The sequence below is a fragment of the Alosa sapidissima genome, chromosome 4 (assembly GCF_018492685.1).
Source record: "Alosa sapidissima isolate fAloSap1 chromosome 4, fAloSap1.pri, whole genome shotgun sequence".
NCBI classification, from domain to species: Eukaryota; Metazoa; Chordata; class Actinopteri; order Clupeiformes; family Clupeidae; genus Alosa; species Alosa sapidissima.
This window is the reverse complement of record NC_055960.1, coordinates 25,725,202-25,740,925: the sequence shown is the minus strand read 5'-3', so window position 1 is coordinate 25,740,925 and position 15,724 is coordinate 25,725,202. Positions and strand designations below refer to the sequence as shown.

The 15,724-nt window shown below is 40.3% G+C and overlaps 1 protein-coding gene and 1 long non-coding RNA gene across 6 annotated transcripts; one reads left to right on the top strand and one right to left on the bottom strand.

The window, feature by feature from the left end:
• Nucleotides 1–9,018: 9,018 nt before the first annotated feature.
• Nucleotides 9,019–10,485, bottom strand: LOC121707595. The gene is made up of 3 exons (XR_006031350.1): nt 10,398–10,485; nt 9,980–10,052; nt 9,019–9,634 (listed from the first exon to the last, which is right to left on the bottom strand). It is a non-coding gene; the product is annotated as an uncharacterized LOC121707595 (long non-coding RNA).
• On the top strand, nt 9,584–15,527 carry LOC121707594 (BEN domain-containing protein 6-like). Of its 5 annotated transcripts, none has more exons than XM_042090267.1 (10): nt 9,584–10,090; nt 11,446–11,596; nt 11,746–11,763; nt 12,755–12,882; nt 13,006–13,083; nt 13,187–13,216; nt 13,682–13,784; nt 13,936–14,087; nt 14,219–14,429; nt 15,294–15,527. In XM_042090267.1, exons 2-10 carry the CDS (start codon nt 11,449–11,451, stop codon nt 15,395–15,397), a joined length of 972 nt encoding a protein of 323 aa, XP_041946201.1. In that variant the 5' UTR covers nt 9,584–10,090; nt 11,446–11,448; the 3' UTR covers nt 15,398–15,527. The 5 variants fall into 5 exon arrangements, with proteins under 5 accessions (XP_041946201.1, XP_041946205.1, XP_041946203.1 ...); XM_042090269.1 differs by lacking the exon at nt 9,584–10,090 and adding an exon at nt 10,171–10,363; XM_042090270.1 differs by lacking the exon at nt 9,584–10,090 and having other exon boundaries at nt 11,516–11,596; nt 11,733–11,763.
• Nucleotides 15,528–15,724: the final 197 nt, after the last annotated feature.

The window sequence follows — 15,724 nt, the reverse complement described above, 5'->3', positions numbered from 1 at the left end:
TTAGTTCGAACCAAACCAAGAACTAACGGTTAGGGAACGTTCCCTAAGGGTTCTAACGTTCCCTAAACGTTAAGGGAACCATCCAACTAAAACGTTCTCCTGTGGTTGCACAGTACCTTCACACAATGTTCCCGTTTGGTTGTCTTTGGTTGTTTTTTGGTTGTTCTGAGTTCGGTTTTGAAATGTTTATTTAAACAAGCTCCATTTCAGTTTTTTGAAGTAACATACAAAATGTTTGCAGTCACTTGATTTAGATCCACTCAAATGATTGGTTTTATAAAATCTAAGTAAGGTAGGCTAAACATCATTTCAAGATAATATTTATTTTAGGCTAATATCAATTTTACTTATTGTGCTTTTTTTTACCGTATTAGGTGAATGAACTTTAAACAAAAATCTATCAATAGAACACTTTTCACAACTAAGAAAATTCACTTCTTTCATTTCACATTTCACTTCAGTTCAATCAGACAGGCTCTCCTTTACACGTAGGGCTACCCCCACGCCAGTAGGGGGAAGACAGCGCCTCTGCTTTCAGGTGATCGATTGAAGTCTTGTCCTGACTTCCGTAAACGGGCTCTGATTGAATTCCGTGATTCCGTGAACACCGTTGGAAGAAGTCTTGGAATGGATTACACTCGTCTTGAATTCGATCTCACGAAAGTAAGTGAAATATGTTACAGTTTCATGATGTAGGCCTAGTGGTTGTAATGCAACGGTTTGAGGTTTAACCTTAAGTCCTTTCACTTGTAGGGCTTTGTTATATTCCGATTCTGCCAAGTTTGTAATTTACCAGAGCACATTGCTCGTTCGTCTTTGTTTGCTGCTGTTCTCAACGTGTTATGTTTTGCAGCATTGTATGTTTTGTGTCATCGTGTTAACCTGCTCACGTTGATGTTACAAATAATAGCACTAGGCTACCGTTTCTTTTAACTAGTTTTAGTGTACAGTCAGTCCTTTTAGGCAAGTCACTCGGCAGCAGTGGTGTAGTCTAGTAGGCTAGTGGATATACTGTATGTAGCTGGATCTAGGCTACTGTGATGTAGGCTAGTAGTTAGCTGTAGTGGGTAGGCTATACTGTGATCAACCCCAAATGTATCCTAGTCTATTTTAAGTGGGTATACTGAGATGGTGATGCTTTTTAAGTGGGTATAACCTACTGAACAGTCCTGCATATGTAGGCTACACTAGAGCCATAGAGATGGCTATAGATAATGTATACACTGTCGGCGGCCATCTTGTAACACAATTGATCGGATAGACGATTCAAGTGAATAGACCTCTGAATTTTGCCTTCAAAAAGCTGAGATCCGGTAGCCTATCTTGCAATTTTTGCTATGGGGAGAGAATTATTGCACTCTCCCGGGGACGAAGAAGTCTGAAATGCAGACATTTTGCTCAACACACGTTTGTCCTCTGCCTTCGAGTGGTAGGCTAACTGATCTTCAATAGGCCTACGTTAAGACAGCAACTTAGATTTTTGCTACCCCAGACCTAACTTGCAATGTAACTTGTCATAGGTAGTTAGGTTAAATTAACAACCTGATCTCCTTATAGGCAAAGATGGCAGTTTTGGTTCCTTTTTGTAGGCGAACTTCAGAGGTCTGTTGGGAAGCATACAGTAAGGGGCGGAATGTGTGTAGTAGGCTATACACAGCTGCCATACTGGCTTTACAAACTAAGCCCATGCATTTCTATGGATGCTGTGTCTCCCCATTAGAAATTCTCTGGGCTACAATACAAAAATCAAGTCAAAAGCTGGGCCAAATATCCAGTCAAGAAAATTGTGACTGATTGCTGCAATACTATCAATAATAGTTTTCTCTGTATTGAAATACTGCTTTGTTCTACTACTGGCTCACAAAAACTTTGTTCTCTTAACGTAGATTCAAACACCAAAGCTATGGAAAAATGTCAGCGGCTGATGGACACTTCTTGCATTGAGGCGGAAGAAGATGCGAGCGTCCACAAAAGGCAGTGCATGGTCACGTGATGATAAGACCTCTTAAATACAGACTACATTATTTGCACAATTCAAATATTCTTTTTGCAATCGGTGCAGATTGTATGGTCTTTTATTTCAGAGGAATCCGTTCCGCAAGCAAGAAAGCATTCCAGGATGGTGCGTGTGCCTGGAAGCCCTGTCTGTAAGTTGACATTTATACATGTATTTAAGAAAACCAGTTGAGTCATATTTCCTACCATGGAACTACTGACATTCATGTTTATTAACCTGGTGCATATCATGTTACTGTTCTGATGTATTTGTCTCTTCCTGCCTTTTATTAGGTCAGCAGATGTCACTGCCTCCACCACCTGCATGTGAGTTTTTCTTTTTAGCGATTGTTTAATGTAACAGCATAGGTTTATCTTTTGCAAATGTCATGTGCAAGAAACCTACCATAAATGAACTGACCAATATTCATATTTACTTTCTTTTTAGATGAGTCAACACCACACAGGCAACCAACTCATTGCCCAGAGCTGGATGGGTCTATTATAACGCCTGCCACTTCATCTTGGGACCCAGTTGAAGGTACAGTGTCTTTGAATTTTCCATTTCCAAGTAAATACAATTTCATGACAAGGAACTTGAGAGTAACTAACTTTTTTTTTGTTGTAAACAGCACAAGTGACTCATCACACAGAGGGAGGTGGCTTGGCCATGGAGACGGAAATAAGAGGTAAGAAGACTCACTTAATTTGTTCACATATGCAGGTATATAATGTATTTAACAACTAAAACCATCCATTTTTCCATAGCAATAAGGACAACCATTACCGCATGGCACAGCGAATGGACGCATTTGAGGAGAAGATGGATGAGCTGCTCATGCTCTTAAGGAGCTCCCAGTCACCTCCCTCTGCTCCAGTCGATGACATTGCTGTCGTCCTGCTCGACAGTCACTGAGCTGCAGGAGAGGAGGAACAAAATGCCCTCCCTCCAGAACTTGTACTCTGGGACCTAAGCGGGCAGAGACCATCACCAAAGACTCCACATATCCTGCACACACACTCTTTAACTTCCTCCCCTCTGGCAGGCGCTACAGATCCCTGCACACAAACAACCAGACACAAGAACAACTCTTTTCCCGTCGATTCTGATACCAAGTCAAGAATTGCGATTTCAATACTTTGATACTTTTTTTAAAAAAGTGTTTGATTTTGGGGCCCCCACCACCCTGACGTCATCAGTAATATATACTGTAGTGGGATCATTCACAACAGTGGACATCCTAGATTCTGCTTGACTCTCTCCACACACACAAACGCACACTGAAAATGATAGCTTATGTGATATGTTTCTATCATATATTTTTGAATTCATATAGAGTGTATTTATTTAATAATGCATTTAGCATTTTAAGTCAAGTCAAGTCAAGTCAAGTTTATTTATATAGCACATTTCATACACAGAGGTCATTCAATGTGCTTTACATAAACAAAACCAAACGATAATAACAAATAAAAGCATAGAAGGGCGATATAGTCAAAGAATAGTTAAAAGGTAAAGATCATAATAAAAGGAAAACATAAAACACAAGGTAAAATCATTTAAAAATAAAGAATAATTAGTAAGCAAAAACAAAGGCAAAAGTAGTAAAAAAAGTAAAAGACAAAGTAGAATAATTATCGAGGCAGATTCAGAATTTGTAACTCGGCACAGTTAGCAGAAAGCGTCTGAGAACAGTTTGGTCTTAAGTCTAGATTTAAAACTGGCTACAGTTGGGGCCTTTTTAATGTCATCCGAAAGTTGGTTCCACAGCTGAGCCGCATAGCAGCTAAAAGCTGCTTCACCATGTTTAGTTCTAACTGTAGGTTTTACTAGCAGGTTTTTCACCTGGGACCTGAGAGGACGAGAAGGTGTGTACTGCTGAAGCATGTCTGACAAGTATTTAGGTCCTGCTCCATTTACTGATTTATAAACAAGCAATAGTGCTTTAAAGTCAATTCTGTGACTTACTGGAAGCCAGTGCAAGGACTTAAGAATTGGAGTAATGTGTAAAATTTTACTAGTAATTACTAGTAGCTAAACATATTTAGTAATTTGAATGCCTCATATTGACGTTTAACCTATAACACTTAGGCATATCTTTAATGTGGTGTGTAGGTCCAATTGAGTGCACATTGCTGATGAGTAGGTGTAATTGAGTGCCTGTCACTTACTCACTGAAAATACGTGAGAGTAATTCTATGGAGTAATTAGCCCCCCTTCAACCTGACGGTTTTAGGCTATAGTCGCTAGTGAATAAAAGTTGTGCATAGTGCGGTATGTGTATGCAAATTATTATGTTTTCTATGTCATTAGATACAATAAATGTTCAAAAAACTAACATGTCGAAGACAATCTTTCTGGGATCAAACGTGACCTGAGCTAGTAGGATCGTTACCAAGGAGCTCTTTCCAGATGTAAAAGTTTGCCATGGTAGCGTAGCCTTTTTGCGTAAGCGCAAAGTGGTTCTCTCTCTCTCTCTCTCTCTCTCTCTCTCTCTCTCTCTCTCTCTCTCTCTCCGTGTGTGTGTGCGTCTGCATGAGGCTATGTTCAATTCAACTCGCCACTTAATGATTAGGCTATATTAACGTCATCAGACAGGCTGTAAAAGTGTATGCGGGAATTTCTCGCATTATGATGGCTAGAGTTGCGGGACTTGAACAAATTATGCGCAATACCCGCAATCCCGCAGTGAAATTTAAGCCCTGCAGGGAACCATAAATTGTTAGCTGGGATAGCGCATGGTTGTAGTTTACTAACTATTGTATCTGTTTTAGTAACGACTGTGTTGGTAGTGATAATAGCCATTGTTTTGTCTTTCGTTTTCGGTTTATTTTCGTTCTGTTCGTTTCTTTTACTGAGTGCCACACTGATCTTGTCCATACTGGTGTTTGAAGGCCTATGGTTGGCCCGTTGCAAAGGATTGCGCCGTACATTGATTAACCATACGTATTTCCATACGGGAGACTGTTACTCCGGAGGCATAGGGGTGTATGCTTCCGGCTGTATATTAATTCATAGATTTACTGACGTTTTTTTCCTGACTTAGCACATACACACGGTATTTCCATACGGGAGACTGTTACTCCGGGGGCATAGTGTCTATGCTTCCGGCTGTATTAGTTCATAGAGTTACAGACGGCTGCTTAGTGCATTCACACGGTATTTCCATACGGGAAACTGTTACTGCGGGGGCACAGGGTCTATATGCTCCTATTGACTTAGCGCATCCATACTGGAAACTGGTACTCCTGAGCCATAGGGGTCTATGACTCGGGTTGTATAGGGTGAATTAGATTTGCTATAACTCTGTACTTAGTACACTTACACTGTGAGCATTTAGATTTGCTATAACTCTGTACTTAGTACACTTACACTGTGAGCATTTAGCAGACTCTGTATCTGTGATACCCTCAGACCTAAACTTGAAGTACTACATTAATCCCCAGAAGGTAATCATCTTAAACAGGGCTCCTCACTCCTAGGTTTGTTGTGGTCACCTTTGTTTGCTCAGCTTGTAGTGCACCTTACCTTGGCTCAGGCCATTTTGCTGTGCTGTAAATCATACATTTCCCTTTCTTTTGTGTCCTGTGTGTCACTATTTATTGTGAGGAGACCCATCCTGGTTGATCTTTGTGGAGGCTCTTTGAAAACTTGAAGCCTATGCTGAGTGCCCTACCAAACTGTCATCATTGCTTTTTAAAGACTATATACAGAACTTTTAGGATATTTAACTAATACATTTGGTAACACTTTCTATGAAGGTTGTATTTATAACGCCCTATGAATGCATTCATAATGTTTTATAAGGTGTCTATAAAGCATTGTAATGCTCATTATTACCATCTATATGTATTCACAAGTCGTCATAACCAAATTCATGATGCATTATGACAGCTAATTATGAATGATTATAATTTTAATATGAACTAGATGTACCGCATAGCGGTACAAAATATGACCGGCGCTCAGTCCTGTACATCCGTTCCGCGAAAATAAATCACACTTCAATTTGTCTCCATATTTTACTCCATCCCCCACTCTTGAAACTTTTGTGTATGCTTGTTTGGCATGCCTGAGTGTGTGTGTGCGGCTGCACAGAAAGTAGCCTACTGGTGCTGAAAAGGTGAATAGATTGTAGAATAGCCAAAGAAGATGTAGCATTGTTATTATAAAACCTTTAAAATCTCTAAACAATCACAAGTAGGGCAGTTCATCACAGTTCATCCATTGCAACTGGATTGATGAAAGGTCACTTACACCTGTAGGCTACATTGTATTTGGGAAAAGCAAAAGGTATCAGCATAATGTTATTTATTTATTTATTTTTTTATGTATTTTTAAACAAAAACATCTCTGTCAGTTCCATGCCGTTTTCAACAGCTATCAAAAACAAAGGTCATTTTTGGATGGATGGATTTTTTGTGAATGTTTCTTCTTCTACATAAGATTTTAGTCATCTTTAGTTCATGTAATACTTTATTGTCAATGCACAAATTAAGTAACAGTAGTCTGAAACGTTATTGTTAATGCACAAATTAAGTAACAGTAGCCTAGTCTGAAACGAAATGCTGTTTTACATCTAACCAGTGGTGCAAATAACTGACATGTCCAAATGGGCCTTGATGAAATGCATCGCTAGACTGTTCATACACATTTTAACGGGCCAAAGTTGAAGAGCTTTTGTCCGTTATTGTTAGTGCAAATATAGGCTGATTCATGTTCCCTTGCATTGTTTAACTGAGGTCCATGGCTAGTCTGGCTTTCATCAGACCAAGCTCAATCTTTTAAGAAATCAAAAAATAAATAGCGGGCAGATCAGGCTGGGTTCACCCAGCCTAGCACCCGATATTGTTTAATTTTCCGATTGAGATATACACGCTCTGGCTATTCTAAATGCAAAAATGCATCAGGGAGTTATGACAAAACGGTAACTAACAAACTAGATCCTAATAGAAAGCTGTAGCTTCCCTAAGCTACAGGTAGGATTATAAGGTAGGCCTATTTACAACATAAATTGTCAATAGGCTATGCTGGCGACACAAATAAAATCTCCTTTGGAAACCAATGGATTACGCCTTACAGTATCAAGCGGACTTAAACTGTCATATCGTGGCGAAAAGTTGTAATAACATTCACGCAGCTCCATGAATCAAGGAAAGCGCGAATGAAGTAGCCACTTCTAAATGGGACCCACTACACAGTAGCTTAAGGTGTTTTGCTAAAGCAGCCATAATGAAATGAAGGTGTCATTGTTTGGATACTTCACACACACGTGCTTTTTAATTTCACAGACTACAACTACCAAGCTGTAGGCTAATCAAAGCACATCGATTCCCCTCTCACACCCTGCACGCACTTAAAACAAAATAAACAGGCGTCTCAGTCTCACGCATGTATAGGCAAAACTGTATCAGACCGGTGTAACGTTGGTAAATCTTCCATTGCACAGAATGATTTTGTAGCACGTGCAATAAATGACAGTCGAAAGATACAAACAGTGCTGCTATACATTTGCTTGGTATAACCGCATTTATAGTTTTCTACAAATGCAATAAATCAAATGCCTCCATCACTCAACCAACGCTAACGGTAACATTACCTAGGTCCTTATTGATTATTCAAGATTAACGTACCTGCAGTAAAAACCAAGCATGTCCGATAAACATCCTCAGATTTATTTCGGCTTTAAGAAGAAATGGGAATTACACTTCATGTGAACATCGTCCTATCCCTATTAGATGTTCGCTGCGGTAAATTACAGTCCTTGTATGAAGCGTCCATTGTTTTTTCCAACCCACTTTCAACTTCCAACAAAATTACGTCTCACTGCAACGATGCGCCATCTAGTGGACAAACGACTACTTCTCGCCAATACTGAAAATGCAGCCATGATGATGATGATGAATATTTATTTTGGCTTTCTTTTAATCCTACTGAATTTGTAATTATGTATCGGCCGTTCTAATACCGATAGTATGTGGGTGCCTGTGTGTGTGCATGTGTATATGTGTGCACCGCCATTTACAGGCCAATGAGTGTACAGTCACTAAATGTACACATAACCTAATTTTTTTAGACCCCCCCATGGATGAAATTCTACAAAACTTGGCATACCCCCGGAGAATGCCAGGTCAATCATACACATAAAATTTGGTGCAGTTCTGAACATCTTAACTGAAGATAGGGGCGATTAAAGCAGAATAATATTGCATTTTCATTTTTTACCGGGGGGTGGGGGTGCAAATCACAAATGAGTGATTATGAGCCAGGTTGATGTGAGCCCTTGAGACCAAGTATACCATAAAAGATTCTTCATCCTCAGTGCCACGGTTCAGGTAGTTATTTAGGAAAAACTGTTTTTTTTTGCGGTTCAGGGGGCCCAGCACGGGGGGGGGGGGTTGGGGGGTTGGTGGTGGTCCCCGGGGACGAAATGAAATTTTTCCGTAAAAGTCTAGTGGGGCTACATACCCACCAAATTTCATGTACCCCGGTGGTTCGGTGTCCCGGGTATCAATGACCAAAAATTCAGGGAGTAGATGACGGGAAAAAATCTTGAATTGTGTGCATGTGTGCGTGTACAAATTTATGTTTATGTGTGTGGGTGTGTGTGTGTATGTGCGTGCTTGTGTGTTTGCCTGCGTATGTGTGTTTGTGCATGTGCATGCATGCGTACATATGTCTACTGTGTGAGTATGTGTCATACGTATGATTACTGTAAATGTATGTGTGTGCGTGTGTATCTGTTTATGCACATGTGTGCACATGGAATGGGTTAACATGACCCCTGGAGGCAAACATACGGAAAAAATTGGTCATCCTAGGCCCTACAGTTCTCAAGATATTCACAGAGAACTGTGTCTGCCCTACCCTCCTTTCGGGGGGTCCAGTACAGCGGGGGGGCTACAGATCCATCGTTTTTCGTTTTGATCTGTAGCCCCCCCGCTGGACTGGACCCCCCGAAAGGAGGGTAGGGCAGACACAGTTTTCTGTGAATATCTCGAAAACCGTAGATTTTCATTTTTTCCAATAGGATTCTACAGGATTGTAAGAATCCTTTAGGATTTCTTGATATTCCAATAGGATTTGTATGTTCATTGTTACAGTCCTATAGGATTACAAACTTGTCCAATAGGATTGTAAAATTCCAATAGGATTTTTAAATAAGATCAAAATTTCTTATAGGATTTTTACCCTGTTAAGTCCTGTAAACTTCAGGTTGTCCCAAAGCTAATTCAATGCAATTAAAAAAAAAAAACGTATGCAAAAGGGGTCCTCTTTATTTATTTATTTTTCTTTCTTTCTTTTTTTCTCTATTCTACACTGCTAGTTCTGTTCTACGTTTTATGTCATATGCCAATTTTCCTAAATTAATAATATCTTGGAAAGTTCAGAAAGGATTTTAATTTTCAGACGACCAACCCAGGCCGAACAGATTTTTGTGGTGATCTGAACACCTCATCAAGCAAATCAGGGTCTAAAAATCTAAATATATGAATGGCACATGATACAATTTGATAACTGTAACTTTTATTTTGGAAAGAGGAAACGTAAACAACAATGCCACCAGCTTTTCATAATTACCTTTTATATCTGCCTTTTTTTCGTGTAGGCATATTCAGTCCTGTCTCCATGGAAAAACTACCAGGAGAAGAAAGATTGTTGATTGTTTTTATGGTACAATATTTAGCTTGGTTACTGTCATTGCTCAGCGAGCCTATAGGCTAAGATATAACTCTGCCATTTATCCATACAGAAATTAAGATAAGAGTAGGCCTAAATGTCATCTATAAAATGGTTGTTTATTTAAGGGCCTCTATAGGCTACAAAGTATAACTTTCTTTACGTTTGCAATGTTAATATTTGTAATAATACAAACTACTACTTGCTTTTAAAAACAATTTTAGTAGTAGGTCTATGCTCAGCTATAGCCACTTGGCACACCATTCATGGAATCCACTGAGCTACATAAAAAAAAGGGCTCACCGGCGTGAGGGCTGAGTGGAATACAGCGCAGGTATCGAGGTGGACTACGTCAAAAAGTAGCAGTTGGATTCCGCTTATCCGTCAAGAAGGGAGACAGGATAACAGTTGACAGTGAGTAACGTTAATGTCATCTATTTTAGATAATGTATCCTTATAGTGAAATTGGGACAGAAATACATAAAGTCCTATAAAGGCTATTAACAGTGATTCTTTTTTTTATTATGATGTCGATGACGACGACGTTATTACGATAGCACAGTTAGCCATCGCTAGCTAGTTATCGATACCAGTTACTGTCCCTATGTAAACAGTTGTAGCCTACAGCTATCGTAAAAAAAAAAAAAAATACCATCAGCATCACTGTTGGTTAACAATCTAAACATTGTAAGTAATTTAAGCCTAATGCTGTCATATCTACCTGTGTGATGTGTTTGTTTCTTGTAGTTATTTCCAACAGTAACAATTGGCCTTCTATGAAGCCATTATCTCTATAAGTGTAACCAAAGATCCTTGATTACTAGCAAGATAGAGCAACGTAATTCGTTACTATGGGAGCAAAACGGGACAGTTCCGGTCTGCATAAGTGGGAGTGTCACCTTACGTCACTAAATAAACTTTCTCTCTTAATAAGCAATAAGAACAGATAAACATAATTGTGTTCACAGTATTATTGTCTATAATCATGTATGATACCAATTAATCATTCTTTAGGACATGATATGAATAATTTAATTAGTCATGTGAACTGAGCTAGCTAGCTACCTAACGCTAGCTTAAAATGCTATACAAGTGGATGGGAGTAGCTATGGCAATACAGCTATGCGCTAACAAGTGACTAGTAGTTGAAGGACTTCGCTTAAACTTAATATACTGTTGCAAATTCACTTGAGTATAAACTATCCAACTATCCAACTAATGTCAGTAATGTTATTCAGCTAGTTGTCATTTCAAAGAAATTACACTTCTCCGTTTAAAATGTTACCTTAGCTAAGAGGCTAGCTAGCATGCTAACAACCGGACAGTAACTGGCAGCAGCATGGTCTGATATTAAGTTATTTTATTACAAATCCGGACACTAAAAAATTACACTTTTAGGCTTGAAATGATCCCAAACACTTACAGATTATGACAAAATTTTCCAAAAAAACCTCAACAAATCCAGAAAGACATAATGACCAATTTATTGGTAAAATTCCACAAGTCTCCATTGACATTAGTGCAGCGAGGGTTTACTCTGGTCTGCATAAAGGGGGATTTTCCCCCCTCCCCCTTGCAATAATCGAACGCGGAAATTGTCGAACGTTTGCGCCTCTCGCTCCGCTTTAACCCTCTCTGGTGTAACGTTAGATAACTACCGACAGCAACAACGTTGCAGTTGTGGAATGCACGCGTACCAAGTGAAACTGTTTCATTTGTAAGTATCATACAACGGCTCTTTATCCCTCTTCAACCCCTTCAATTTGCAGAAAATGTACATGTTAATTCAGTGGATCGAGGACCCCCCTACATGGGATGTGCTACCACAAACTAAAGTTGTTAACGGCTTATGCGAAGTGGGCTACATATGTGATGTACAGTATCGGGATGAGACCAGCCCCGCTAAGATTATCCAGAAAGGTGTGTGAATTTCATCGATATGCCAGTGTTTTTTTCTTGTTTATGAAAGTGAAATTAACTGTACATGAATTAGTTCTCCATTGAAATGGTGGACTATGAAAGCAAATTTATTTTGTTGGTGAATGAAAAGTTTTAGTTTTTTCATTTAGGGAGTAGAACTAAATTAAATATAGCTGCAAGCAGCAATGTGGGGGCCAAGCAGGCAGTTCAGCAGGCCAGATTTGCCATGCAACTCAATGCCGTTGCATCAGACATATAGCCTTAAGCAGTCACAGCAAGTTCCATGCCATACAACCCAAGATTGGCTGAGTTACAAGGTCAAGTTTCACATCAAAACATAACTGATTTTGTGGGGCTGAACCAGGGCTGAGTGTCGCCGCCCCCTCCCCCAGCCAGCCCACCGCCGCAACCGCCCCTGCCGTCCCACCCTGCCCCACTCTTGCACGCAAGCTTTAGAATTAACTGGATGGAACTCGCTGTCATCAGTTTGACATCAAAAATAAAAGATCGATTGATTGCTGTGATTTCAATGCCCCCATAGAGGTCAAAGGTCACCAAATTATTTGTGCATCATCAGGATGAACCAGACGGTTCTATGGGCTGGCATTGACCTGCATTGCAGAATAATGCAGCAACTACTGCATTATTTGGCTGTTACAGGCAAACGGTTTTAGTTCCGAAGATGAAAATCGATAACTTTTGTGCGGCTTGGTCTGAAGATGTTATGTGCAAAGTTTCGTGAAAATCGGACAAACTATGTGAGGCGTGAAACTTTTTAAAGGTTTTTGAAAAAATCCAAAATGGCGGAAAATCCATCATGGCGGAAATTGACGTCATAGGGTGCGTTGAACTCGGCTTGGTCCAAGGATTCCAACGAAACCACATTTTTGGCAATCGGGCATACGGGTCAAAAGTTACGTGCGTGAACGCACGTCCAAATTTGACCTGTTGGTGGCGCTAGAGCGCTGGAGGTGCCGGCTTGAAGCTTGGTGAAATGAATTATTGGACTGTCCCCAATCAGTGTGCCAAATTTCACAACTTTTGACCAGTCGGTTCTATGGGCTGCCATAGACTTCAATGGCGGAAGCGCAATAATAATAGGGAAGAAAACATAGAATCACTATGGGTTGCCCTGCAGCTTCGCTGCTTGGCCCCCAATGAAGGCCTTGGAAGCACTGGAGAGGGGGTGCAGAAATGCAGCTACTGGCACAGAAGAACGTGGCCGTGGTCTCAGAGAGAAACGCCCCCCAGCTCAGTTTTCACCTGCCAGCAGTGAGGAACATGAGGTAAGTTATGAGGCCAATAGCCTCATAAATATGACCTTAATTGATGGATCTTCTGATCTAACTTCTGAGGGCAATGTTAAGTCTTTTGTTTTTGAAAATGTTCAATCTTTTCTTCTGCTGTAGGAGGACACAAATCCAAAACTAAAGGGGAAAAAGAATTTAACAAAGGCTCTGTCTCTGCAGTTTTTAAATGAATATGAAGTAAGTGAAGAGTTAACATTTGCTGTTGTCTGTGCTCAGCTCAGAGTGTTGATAATGCCACATTTGGTTTGGTTTGGACTTATCTCTCTCCCTTGCTCCATAGGAGAGTGAGCCGGGATACTCCAGAGATGTGGTACGTTAATAACCTCATTTATTAGTACAGTTTATATATAAGAATACCTCTGTAAGTAAAGGTTGGAATTTACTTGCTGTTAGACCAAGCGTAAGCGTTTGCGCCCTCCTGCGACCCGCGGTGTTCTGTGTATAGACTTGTTGCAGCATTAGGCAGTCAAATTGCACAATAGTGGAGGTCTCCACTTGGGGCAGATTTGGAAAATTCCCAGGGTTGTTGTCAATATTGCATCTTGCCGTCACTGTTTTTTTCATGCAATCACTCCCCACTTTCTTGTCAGTATCGCATCTTGCGGACAGGTCATGCTTGCTTGCGACAACATGCGCAACCGAAACTCAAAACAACCACAGAATACCCATGGCAGCCTTGTCTACAACAAGTAAATTCCAGCCTTTTATATGCTTCTGTGCACTGATGGAGATTTGCAACCTCTGGGATTTCTGAAAATTCTCTCTCTCTCCCCAGAACCCAGCCGCCGATAGCAGCATAGCTAACCAGCTTAATGAGATGCGATGTCTGCTTTTAGAGATGCGGGAGAAAATAATCAACCTGGAGCGTACTGTGAGAGGTATGTGTTTCTGTATTCTGAACATAGATACACATAATGTCAATGCTGTTGTTTCTATTCTGTTCCTGTCTCGAAGTCAGGATTTTTTAGCCCAAAAGTATTACATAGCTCCTGAATTGTTACTGTTTTTTTTGTTTGTTTTTTTATACGGATCAAATTACTCAGCCAGCGTCATCCACATTATCAAGATCATCACCCTTATTACCATCATCATCATCCCCATCACCACCCTCAAGAACAACATCATCATCACCACCACCCTCAAGAACAACATCATCAACATCACCACCCTCACCAGTCCAGGTGAAAGTCACTTGTGTTCCCAGAAGCCATTCAGAAAAAGAAAAGAAAAAGAATCATGCTTTTTGCAGCTTGATCATTTACACATAGTGCTTACTGACATTATTCTCTTTCTGTATTTTGGTAATTTTTAGATTCACATAGGCCCTACAGTGAAGATCACGGCCACCCAGTATGCCCACATCAAGTGGAGTGACCCTAGAAAGGCCACCAAGGACTTGTTGATGGCAGTGTTTGGGAGGCAGGTCCTGGCCACACATTCATATACGGGGAAGCTGTCTAATGCCTTTCTGGGAAGACAGCCCAAGCCCCAGCTTAATTCTGCAAAGACGTCGGACATACTAAGTGAGTATCTTGTTTGTGTTCCCATAGTTTCCAGTACAATGCAGTGCTCACACTAACCATTTCACTCCTTATAAGGCCTATTTTAGACTGCAATCAGTGCATAGCAGTTAATGTGTGTTCACAGTGCGTGTGTGTGGTGTTCACACCAGAAACTGTGACCTGCATGAACCAGCTGCCAGGAGCATTATATTAGCAACAACATGTCAGATTTCATATCGTTTGTGTTATTGAATCGCAATCTTACACTCAATGGCGTTCTTGAATGTCATTATTGGTACTTGAAGTACAGCACTACGGAACTCTGCGCAAGTGCTTCGTTCCTGTGGCTGTACTTTGCGTACCAATAATCAGGGATGGATTACTGCACGGGCCTACCGGGCCCAGGCCCAGGGGCCCAAGGGGTCAGCGGGCCCTGAAGCCCAAGCCATTGCATGGAATCATTGATCATCAATATCAACACATCGGGATGTAGACTATGAATCTGATTGAATTAAAGTATTGGCCATCCCCAAAATGCACCAGAATACAGGAAATCAAACAAACAAATAAAAAAAAAAACACACACACACATATGCGAGAATTAGTGGGGGGCTCTTAATACATCTGGGCCCAGGGGCCCGAAAGTTCATAATCCGTCCATGCCAATAATGACATTCAAGAACGGCATCTCATGTAAGATTGCTTAATTGAAGAGCTCAATTTCAAAGAAATAACTGGTCTAAACGACAAATCACAAGGGGAAACAAGCTATAGTATCCATGTTTGCCTTGTGTCTGCTCCGGCCGGTGTATCACTGTATCTTCTAAAGATTTACAGTGTATTAATCTGTTCATGTGTTGCTTTTCTCTCCTATATGTTTTTCAGACTATATCACCAACAAATTTGGGGTGGACCCTGCCCTGGTCAAGCAAGCCATTTCACAGAAATGCGCTGACGAAGCAAAGTTGGCCAGAAGGCGCTCCAAGTGAACGTGTACACACACACACACACACACATGCTCACTCACATACACATACACACACTCACTCACACACACTCACATCTGATTTTTTTAAAAATGTATTGATATAATAAATGTTATTTACTTATGACCATCCATTTCATTTGTACTGTGCTTCGTTTCTTTTGCATAATGTCTATGGATGTGCATAAATCCATTAGGGAAATAGAAGTGAAATTCCAATAGGAATAAATCCTATTGGAATAAGTCCTATAGGAATAGAAATCCTATAGGAATAAAAATCCAATAGGATATATCAAGTTCTGTGCTTTTAAAAAATCCAATAGGATTCCTG